This window comes from Mytilus edulis, chromosome 8 (assembly GCF_963676685.1).
Source record: "Mytilus edulis chromosome 8, xbMytEdul2.2, whole genome shotgun sequence".
NCBI lineage: Eukaryota > Metazoa > Mollusca > Bivalvia > Mytilida > Mytilidae > Mytilus > Mytilus edulis.
Window position 1 is genome coordinate 85,442,024 of NC_092351.1, and position 11,742 is coordinate 85,453,765.

The 11,742-nt window shown below is 32.1% G+C and overlaps 1 protein-coding gene across 1 annotated transcript; it reads left to right on the top strand.

Annotated features, from left to right (window-relative positions):
* The first annotated feature begins 5,585 nt into the window (after positions 1-5,585).
* On the top strand, positions 5,586-10,397 carry LOC139486497 (beta-1,3-galactosyl-O-glycosyl-glycoprotein beta-1,6-N-acetylglucosaminyltransferase-like). Its single transcript, XM_071271396.1, has 4 exons — positions 5,586-5,748; positions 7,001-7,743; positions 8,366-8,595; positions 9,759-10,397. Exons 1-4 carry the CDS (start codon positions 5,701-5,703, stop codon positions 10,073-10,075), a joined length of 1,338 nt encoding a protein of 445 aa, XP_071127497.1. The 5' UTR covers positions 5,586-5,700; the 3' UTR covers positions 10,076-10,397.
* Positions 10,398-11,742: the final 1,345 nt, after the last annotated feature.

The following is an 11,742-nucleotide window of genomic DNA, read 5'->3' on the forward strand; positions in this document are numbered from 1 at the left end:
TCGGGTGGTTTGTTAGTTTTGTCTTCTAAGGATGTACTTAGCTGAAATTTAAAAAAGAACACCTAGAAATTAAAGTTGGTACTATAAATAAAAAGGATTTAAATTAAGGAACAAAATGAGCCGAAAATTATTGATAGGTTGTGGAGCTCCTTTTTCGAGATATTTCATTTTTTTTAATGGCAGGAACAATGGAAAAGGCTTACTTGGGAATTTTACCTTATATTTGAATTGGTATTAATTGGGTCATAAATCAAAAGAAGAGAAAGCTAAAATCTTCTTAAAATTTGGTATATGAACTTTTATAATCTATTGAAGTCTAATATGAAAAAAAAGGTGTTAAGGGCAAAATAATTTTCCATGTATCTTTGGAACCTAATCCTCACCTACTTATGTTCTTATTTGCAGTGTCTATGTTGTATATTCCATATCTCCTTATATTCATATCGTATTCTATATTGAAACTCAATCACTCTGTTCAATCGAACACTTTTTAGTGTAAGAGTTGTCCCCCGAAACACTGTTTTTCTCTGTGTGCATCAATAATGAACGTTGCAATCGTAAATAAAATCGACCAATGTTATTCTTTTCCGAATTGCTTGTTTATTCCCCAGGATGCTTCAGTCAAGTTTAATTGAAGCGATACTTGGACTCCAAATGACAATTATTTCCACTTTCGTTTTGACATGAGTGATAAATTAAGAAACAGCCCGTGAACTGTAAGTAAGAGAGAGCCAAGATATCTTGATTTGAGGTCTGGGTCCACTAAAAAGAAAGTAGTCTCAAGGTCATAAAGATGTCTTGAAAATTTTACTTTTTGCTTGTGTATTTATCTTATCTCATACTTTAAAAAGCTGGACGAAGAAAATGTACATTCAGTCCGAAGCGATTTGAAGATATATGATAGAAGTTATTAACTTTAAAAGTTAAAACTTTAAGTGCATTCATTATTGATTATATTTCATTCTCCTACAACTTAAAGCCGTATTGTCTTTTGCAAAGGATATGGTTATACATGCCTTTGAAAAGTTACCTTGTGCAATCCGGAAGTAGCCATTGTTGTACTTATGCGAGGACAAAATGCTAAGAAACAAAATGTTTTTTTAGTTCAGAATACAGTAACCTTAAACAGACACCAGAAGTCATTATAAGACAACCGAATCTAGCTAGTTATTTCCCTCCTTATTTGAAAGAAAAGCATACAGAAACTACAAAAAACTGCGAAATCAGTATAAAGTAAACTATCTAGTGGCAATTCGAATGTGACCTGTGGTAAACCGGAAGTGGATTTTCATTTCCCTTATTTCTAATTAAAGTACATATCTGGGAACATTATATTTATAGATTATCGTTGATCATCTCAACGAGATTGATTTTCTCGCTTGAGCTGGTACAGCGAAAGTGAGAAAAGCAATCGAGTTGAGATGACCAATGATAATCTGTTTATCGCTATTTTACCTATGACGACGTTGTCAATTTCATGTCAATTTCGTTAGCAACGCCACGTGGCCTCCTTAGTTTCTAGCGATATTTTTTCCATCTCAAGCAAGAAGCATGATATGAAAATTATCACAAAAAAAGATCAAAAGAAAAATGCACAAAATAGCGATAACTATGTTTATATAATTATATATATATATATGTTCCTGTACATATCAACCATATATTTTTTAAATCAGTGCAAAGAAAGCTGTCACATGAGACTGGAAGTGACATTTTCTTTTTATCGATTAAATTTGTTTTCCAACATGTCGCTAAGATTTGTTTCCTGCATTGAATCAAACAGTTTATGCGCTTACATTTGACCCTGCTTATCCGAACAATTTCCTTGAAAGAGTTATCTCCCCCTACACTATATCTTGTGTGTGCATCTTCTTTGTAACAAAACAAAATTATCGATTTTTTTTATCTGAAATGGTCGTTATCACCCCTTTTTAAGCTTTGGTCGACTAGGATCTGCTAACATTTTACAGGACTGGAGTAATCTACAGGTCAATATTTAATTTATCAATATTTGAGCTTAACTCACATGACGTAAGCCGGATTGACCTGTGTTCTTTTGATTTGAAACCCATTAGTCATACCTTGGAAACTAAGCTCAATGTCAATTAAAAAGGTAGATTTCTTAATTTTACCCTTTGCTCGTGTGCATCTCCTCCCAAAACTGTAAAAACTAGTTACAAAAGAACTGATGAAAAAATCTTTGGAATTTTCAAAGAAGAAAATGGTACATTCGGTTTAAAGCTATCTTGTAACATCTAACAGGATGGCTTTCAAACAATAAAAAAAAGAACCACAAGTATTTCCATAAAGGTCAACAAACGGTCAACATTACGACATATTTCAACATGCTGAATAAAATTGGAAATGGAAATGGGGAATATGTCAAAGAGACAACAACCCGACCAAAGAGCAGACAACAGCCGAAGGCTACCAATGGGTCTTCAACGTAGCCAGAAAATCCCACACCCAGAGGTATTCGTCAGCTGACCCCTAAATAAAATTGTGCACTAGTTCATTGAAAATTGACTTTACACTAAACTGCAAAACATATAAATGAACTAGAATTAGAAAAATATAGAAGACCAAAAAGGTCAGAGGCTCCTCTGAATTTAGAAAACTTGTAAATTTGCTGTAGAACTCATCAGCGATCTGCCTTCAGCACCATGTTCATACATAAGAACCATTAGTGTAGAGGTACTCCCGTGATAGTGTGGACAACCGCAATACATATGTTGGTAATGATACTGAATCATTTATCTTTAATTAACATTTTTGTCATAGGCTATCGATAACAACGATTTTCCGCTCACTCGGTCTGTCAAATGTGAGTCTGTGGGCGTTACAGACGAACGTTCATCTGAACTGACCCAGTCATTTGATAACCTGAGCGCACCAAGAAACGGTCTCGTCCATATTGTTATGAAAAAGATAATATTTCTCTACGTGGCTGTGACATAATGATATAATGTGAGAGCAGAAATTTAAAATCCTTACTATGCACTTAAGCTTAATACTGTTGAAGTGCAGTTCGTTTTCAGTATTTTGATTAATGTGTCTTTAATGATTGTTTATTATGAATTGGCCTTCCTCTTCCCCCTTTATTTTTGATTTGCAGGTATTAGTTGATACAAAAATATAATCTTTAACTGCACAAAACCGACAACATATGTTTTAAACATGATAAATGTTTGAGATTACGTGAAACATTTGATCTTGGTATTTTATTCAATCAATTGTATCCGGTTCACAGGGAAATAAAGGAAAATATCAGACGGTCACATTATAAAAGACATATTTTAAACGTGTTCGCTTGGTGGTACATGCATTCACAATGATTTGTTTATTTTTCTTGACACACAAATATTGACAGATACTTTAAACATTTGAATTCTTTATGCTCATTTTTGAAATAAAAAGAACCTACCTCATAAAAGCGTAAAACATACAAAAAGTGAGATTAAGAAAAGAGAAACAAAAGATACCAGAGGTCCATTCAAACTCATAGATTGTAAAAAAACTGAGAACGCCATGGCTAAAACAGAAAAACAAACAAATAATAGTACACAAGACACAACATAGAAACAAAACTAAGCAACACGAACCCCACAAAAACTGAGAGTGATCTCAGGTGCTCCGGAAGGGTAGGCAGATCCTGCTCCACATGTGGCACCGGTCGTGTAGCTCATGTTATTACACAACCGTTATATATTCTAATTCGGAAGGTCACATTCGTAAAAAGGGGAACGGGATAGTAGTTACGTAAATTATAGTTATACCTTCTGCACAGCTTGTTGTCGGTTTAACAGTTTTTGACAAGTATAAAGTCTTAGACCAGAAATCAGCAGCAAAATGTTGAAAACTAATCAGAAACACAGTGATGCTGAAAACACTTGCATGATAGCAGCCTCCGAATTTTATTTAGTCTTGTGTCAATACTCTCACATATCCCGTTGAGAAGTGTTAACACAAACTAATTTATTTTCCTATTTGTCAGCTTTATTCAGATATGGTTACATATTAAATTGAGAATGGAATTATGGAATATGTCAAAGAGACAACAACCCGATCAAAGAGAAGAATACAGCACAAGGCCATCAATGGGTCTCAATGCACCGAGACGATCTCGCACCTGAAGGCGGTCTTCAGCTGGTCCATAAACACAAATGTGTACTATAGTTCAGTAAAAATGCACGTCACACTAAACTCCGAAACATATAAATGAACTGACCTAGAAAAACAATAACAATACCCAGAGCATTATGCACAGGAAAACTTATTTTATAAGATGTCAAAATAGTTAACAGAAGAAATTAAGCAAAACCACAATTATTATGATGCATAAATTAATAAAGAACTTCTTGCAGTTACTGACATGCAAGCTCCAGACATCAGTTGAACTAATTGAAAGCTTATGTCGTCATCATATGAAAATCGAGCTCAATCCCTCCCGTTAGCGGTTTAGTATTATACCATCATCAAGTATATGAGAAGAACATAACCCGTATCATGCCATCAACTTGTTTTAGAATAAATGTGGTTTTTTTTTCGCTGTAAAGACCCTATGAGTGTATCAATATCAATACCAAATGACCTGACAAGAGTATCGTGCACGTGGCTACATCCCTCCTGAATAAGTGAAATAGTGTTCTTCTTCAATCTGATTAAAATATTTTTTTCCAATGGGTGTTTGTTACTTGACTTGTCCAGTGTTTTAAGCTGACCTGTACAGATTAGTGTTTTTTTTTTGGTGTGTGCATATGTCTTGATTTGCTTGGTTTGTCATGCAAGCAATTCCGATTATAAGTGTAAAACCACCAAATCATAGTACGTCACATCCGGTTGCATACGAAAAGGATCTGAATATATATATATTATATTCCCTTGAATTTCAAAGTTGTAGTAAATTAATCCTACATTTCATTACATTAAAACAATTCTTGGTCAATAACATATATCTTGGATGTTTCAAAGCAGCATTATGTTTTTATTTGTGTTTTTATAGAATGTTTTGGAAACTTGAGGTTACATGGTTATTAAAGCTTGTACATTCTACACAGGTAAAAAGAGGTGAACATTTTATAAGTTAACTTACAGTAATGATTATTTTGTTATATGCAATGAATTGTTATGTTAAATTTTTTGTCTATAGTACTGGACAGGATAACACTTTACTTATGCCAAGTATTTCTTAATTGGAAACCAAGATAAATTATGCACAATTTTTTGAAAAGTGCAAATCTAACAAAGACTATTAGGAGAAAATCAATGGTGTTATTACACCGATACACTCTCCTTCAATAAATTCATTTGCATTTTGTACCTCGTACAATGTAGTTTTGTCTCAAAATTCCTGTTCATAAAGTAATCATGCACGTTGAACATAATATATGCAACAGACAATCGCAAATTATCGAGAAATGATTCGCAAACTTTATTTATAAAACCATTACATAATGGATTATACAATGTTGACCCAGTACTAAATACATGAAAATAAAGTATAAGTTTAGTTTAAAAATATACAAATATTATTATAATCTGAAAGGATTATTTGCACCTGCTGCAACGTAAGTATCTAATAACCCACATATGAAAGTTAGTACAAACTGGTTTGAATTAATGACTGATTATTGAACAGAAGACCGATTTTAAGTTGTACATTGTAATGAATGACAAAACATTCAAGGGAGTTTTTCCCTGATGGTTACCTCTGTAACGGAACAGATACAAATATATCGTATGGAGAAGGTATGTAGGACGTAGCTTCAATCTTATCTTTTACATAATTTTGACTAATGTACCCCATTTTTTGACATTTTTACCTATTTTATCTGTCTGTTTTGCCCAAACATCGGTGTGTCAAAATAATGAAATTTTACAAGTGAGAGGTTTGGTTAGCTATAAAAATAGGTTTAATCCACCATTTGATACATACGAAAACGCCTGTATCAATTTATGAATATAACAGTTGGTATCTATTCGTTTGGGGTGTTTGAGCTTTTGATATTGCCATTTGATGAGGTACTTTCCGTTTGAATTTTCCTCGGGGTTTGGTTTTGTCTTTACCAAAATTTAACTTTTAATTTACATTAAAAAAAATCACAAAAGAAGTACCATACATAAAATGCAAACAAACCATTTTCGAATGAATATTTCAAATAAAGAAAGAAATGGACAAGTCTCAAATTAATGATTTAATCACATTTCCGGTTTCAAACGATAGCTTGCAAACAATAAAAAGAGTACTGAGATAATAGCATCGTTATTTCCCGGTTTCTGATAATACCAAGATGCATGACATAATTTGGTTTTGAGTCTTTGAGGTAAATCATGCTTTTTCAAATAATCGTACAAACGAATCATCTGTCTATATCTGTTCAAGCAAAACTAAGTTGAATTTCATTTACGAAAGGAGGACAAAATGACATGAAAAATATGTCGATTTAGTCATAAGTACTAATTTAATTAGATTAACCTGTTCCTTTTCGTATGTACATGATGATTTTATGATGTAGTGTTTTTCAAAATGTCCTTTCTTTTGAATATTCGTTGTCATTTTATAATTTAGAACATTACGAATCGTTTGGTGTATATGTATACAAGAATTGATTCAAACATTTTTTTTTATTATTTTCCCAAAATTTTCGGTTCAATATTTTATCAATTTATAGGTATTATTATTATGTTTTGTCGGAGTCGTTCCATTGTAATATAGGTATATTAAAGGCATTGTTAACATTACTTACTACAAGTATACCGGTGCTGATGTGTATAATAAATATGATAACCAGACGGTCATACTATACATCAGTAAAACGTATACAAAACCCCGAACAGACGGACATTCTGTTTTAGATGAGAATGAAACAATCTAACTCTCAATTCTAATTTGATTATACAGCTACAAATATTTAGTTATTTATATGATCAGCAAGTATATAACATTTTGAAGCTTTTTGACTTTTTCACAATGATGCCATTAATTCTGTGTATTTTTCAGTTCTTTCCCCCGAGATCTACAAATTTGATTGCAGCTTGTTCCATTCTAATTTTGATAACGGTGTACATCTTTGATACTGTGGTCATGCGTACTGATATGTTTTACGAATTTGATGCAAATGACAGAACACATGGGATGTTCTTCAATAAGAATATGTTAACGAAGAAGAGGCTCGTTGATTCTATAAATTGTCGTGCACTGCTTACAGGAAATAAACATGAGATTAACAGGGCAAACAGTATGGAAAACGAATATCTAGACGCGTTATCGCCTATATCTTTTATCAGTCGGACACGTGACTGTAAGAAGTTTCTCCGAAACAGAGGCTACTTTACATCAACCCTTTCCAGCGAGGAAGAAGACTTTCCAATAGCTTACAGTGTGCTCATATACAAATCAATTAATCAATTCGAGAGATTACTTAGAAGTATTTATCGACCTCAGAACTTCTATTGTGTTCATGCTGATACGAAAATGTCCGATGTGCGCCGAAAGGCACTTGAATCAATAGTCAATTGTTTTGACAACGTATTCATGTCTTCTAAATCTTATGACGTTAAATGGGGTAAAATAACAGTATTGCAAGCTGACATTATTTGCATGCAGAATTTACTGAGATATAAGAAATGGAAGTATTTTATAAATTTAACAGGACAAGATTTTCCATTAAAAACTAATATGGAAATTGTTAAAATTCTGAAAGCTTATAATGATGCAAATGATATCTCTATTTCTAACAATCAGTAAGTTAAATTTAGAATACAGCAAAACACTAGAACAACAATACTTATAACTCCTATGGAAAGGGGAAGTTTCATCAAAACTGACAAAATCAAACTTTTTCAATTAACGGAACATGTAAAAAAAAATTAAAATTAAAAAAAATGCCATATTCCTCGGTACAGGCCTTTTCCAAAAAATCATGGAGTTTATCTGCAATAAAGAAATTCTCTAATCTTAATCTCAACACAACAGGTCTTTATCTGTCTTGCATGTTTCATTCGAACTTGACGCCAATTTGATGGTTCATTGAACAGTGTTAGTTTATTTTGATTCCCATGATACTTTTACTAATAGGTCACAACAGATTGTGTATATGATTATCAAACTAATATCTTATCAGTCTGACCGAGTCTATGTGAAGGTGACTTTATTTGCATGAATTTGTGAGCTAAGTTTTGTAGATATTACTTCAAAACTGTAAAGAATGCAATTGAGGACTTTGATTTTATCGTTCGAATATTTTAGGATCTATAATCTGAATATGATCAACACCATTGTGTTTAATATTACAATAACCACCGAATACAAATAATGTCTGTTGTGTATAAATCATAAACATGTGATGACATTATATTATTTCAGAGCAAAATTTGCGCATCGATGGACAAATATAAAATCCTCCCCACCTGGTGTATTACCATACAAAGGTAGTTTACATATAACTGTTAATCGACAATTTGTGGAGTATGTCACTACTAACAAAACAGCCACTCAACTTTTGAAATGGTTGGTTGGAACAATTATTCCAGACGAAAGTTTTTTCTCCACCCTCAACTTCAATTCGAATCTTGGAATTACAGGATCGTTTCAAGGTATTTACTATAGTACATACCTCAAATGAAGAACTTAAAACAAACTAACTTTTTTTTTTAAAGAAATGAAAATATGGTATAATTTAAATTCATATAATAATTTAATTTTGGATGTAACATGTCTTATGATTGGCTGTAAGTTTTTTGTCTCTCAGCTCATGAACATAATTTTATCATGTAACCATGACGTTACCAACGTTTTTTCATCATTTACTCCTTAAAATTTGAATTTAGAATTAAATTATAAGGAATGACTGTAATATTCTTTCTGTCTATTCGGAATAACCTAAAAGAGTGTTGCACTAATTTTAATAACCCGCTACGCGGTTTATTCAGTAAATAATTTTTGATTTTATTTTTAAATGGACAGAAATTTTTTTTTCAGTTATTCTCAATTCTAATGATGTGTATAACTTTGCAATACTTTTGATTAATTTAAAATTAATTATCAAAGGTACCAGGATTATAATTTTGTACGCCAGACGCGCGTTTCGACTACATAGGACTCATCAGTGACGCTCAGATCAAAATAGTTATAAGGCAAAACAAGTACAAAGTTAAAGAGCATTGAATATCCAAAATTCCAAAAAATTTTCCAAATACATCTTTGCCTGGGATAAGAAAATCCTTAGTTTTTCGAAAAATCAAAGTTTTGTAAACATGAAATTTATAAAAATTACCACATAATTTATATTCGACATGAATATAAATTATGTGGTAACTGTGCTGACTACTAGGCTGGTGATACCCTCGGGGACGAAACGTCCACCAGCAGTAGCATCGATCCAGTGGTGTAAATAGTTATCAAAGGTAACAGGATTATAATTTTGTACGCCAGACGTGCACATTTGATATAATACATACAACTACATTCATGGAGATGGCATATATAGGCTTTTAATGTTGCCCAATCCAATTGGCATTTTAATTTTATAATTCAGTAAAGATGTTAATAAGAATATAAGAGCAACATTTTCAATAGTTATGGAATCTCGATAACAACAATTATACTTTCAATTTAAGGTTTACGTTTTTAGATACACACAATATACAAAAACTATCTGAAAAGATGAATTTTCTTACTCCTCCGCCTCCTCATCATTGAATGTTATCATGTTATCAGATCAATGTTATTAATATGCCTTTTGTTTTATTTTTGATAGGTGAATTGACTAAAGCTATGGTACTGTATAAAAGCATGACAAGATATAAAATTTGGAAGACGGATAAAAGTTGTAATGGTCAATATGTACATGACATATGTATTCCAGCGGTGGAGGATCTGCCCAAAATTCATAGTCGCCCGGAATTGTTTATCAACAAGGTTTACTGGGATTATGAGCATTATGTTCTAGACTGTCTGGAAGAGTCTATTCGGAATAGAACTATCGATAATATCCTCGGGATGATTGATCTAAATATATCCTATTACTCTAGTTTATATTTTGTAAAGCATGCTTTGAGAGTCCACAATATATGAAAAACCATTGTATGAGTTTTATTTCTAATATCTGATGTTGTATTTTTATTGAAACATGATTCGAAAACAGGGCAGTAAAAATCCAACAAAAAGTTTTCACACCTGTGACAAAGATTTATGTAACCGATATTCTATTGACAAACTATATCAGAAGTCATTTAACAACTTTAAGGCAGTTCTTTTACAGAAAAAACTGCGAACATTTGTGTATCTATCAAAAAATTTGATTGAGAATTAAGAATTCGCAACAACAAAAAACGCCATTTTGTTGTAGAAGTTCGTTTACCTATATTGCGAGAAATAAAATCAGCTACAAAATGTATACGGTTTCCATATACAAAAGGAGTCACGACAGAGGATATTAATTTCTGCCAATCTAGGAATGAGGAGAAATGTCTTCTGTTTCAATAACAGAGAAGTGAAAAATACCAGAGGGACATTCAATCTCATAAGCCGAAAATAAACTGACAACGCCATTTGCTAAAACCAGCAGAGTAAAGAAAGAGAACCACCATATAGACATAGATTTTAAAATGACAAAAAAATAACATTTTTGTTAAGGTAATTGTGCATGATGTATAATTGATTAAATTGAACATTTCTTTTAGAAAAAAACTAATATTACAGGATACTACATGAAAAACTTTTCAGGTTATGACGAATAGACAGAAAAAGTATATCAATCGTTCCTTATAATTCAATTCTAACTTCCACTTTAAGGAGTAAATCATGAAAAACGTTGATCATGTCATGGTTACATGATGAAATTATGTCCATGAAATGTGAGACCATTATTTTGTCCATGAACTGTGAGACAAAAACTTTCAGTCAATGAGAAGACATGCTACATCCAAAATTAACCACTGAAATACAGGCTCTCGACGATGACCAGCCACATAAATAATGTGGCTATGTCAAACATTCATCAAACCATCCCCTAATTATGAACAGCAGTTTAACAGATTAACAAATAACAGCAAAACCTTACTAACAAACAAAAACAGACATAAATAAGCATTCACGTCCAGTGAAGGATGTTTATTCAATATTGTCGACATCGCAATATCTACAATGTTAACACGATAAAGTGTCAACATTGTTTACATTGTTTGAACCCTTATATAATGTATACATCGTTGACATTGCGATGTATACAGTGTTAAAACGATGTTGTGTCAACATCGTTTACATTGTTTGAACCCTTATAGCAGATACATTTGCTTGCATTAGTTTACACTGACCATATTTGAAGTGCATATTAAAAAATATTAATCTGGTAAAAAAATTAATAGATTTGGTAACAGAAGATGTTGTATAATACCAAGGACAGCAACATTTGTAATAAAAAAATAGAATAAAATGTTTCATTCACTTTAAGTTGTCAATAATTCCTCAAAATATCCACTTACTACAAATAGTAGTTTTTATAATTCAAGAGTGTGGGTATAGCAAAAAATCAACTTATTCGGTAATTTATGATCAATAGTAAAATATGAAGGATTTAAAGAAAAGAGATTGAGTTTGAATCAGTTTAGAGTACCAATATTTTCTATTTTTATTCAGAATATTTTGCAGTCGCAAAAATGACTAGCTTTGACTTCTCAGAATGGTTTGTGTATAACGTCATTTTTTACACACCAAAACCACGTACCATAAATGAACTTTGT

What these genes read in the sequence shown, in the direction of transcription:
- LOC139486497 (XM_071271396.1), top strand. Translation starts at nt 5,701, where the DNA reads ATGGTTACCTCTGTAACGGAACAGATACAAATATATCGTATGGAGAAG. An exon ending in AAATATATCGTATGGAGAAG is followed by an intron (nt 5,749 to 7,000) that starts GTATGTAGGACG and finishes TGTATTTTTCAG; the next exon opens with TTCTTTCCCCCGAGATCTAC. An exon ending in AATTACAGGATCGTTTCAAG is followed by an intron (nt 8,596 to 9,758) that starts GTATTTACTATA and finishes TATTTTTGATAG; the next exon opens with GTGAATTGACTAAAGCTATG.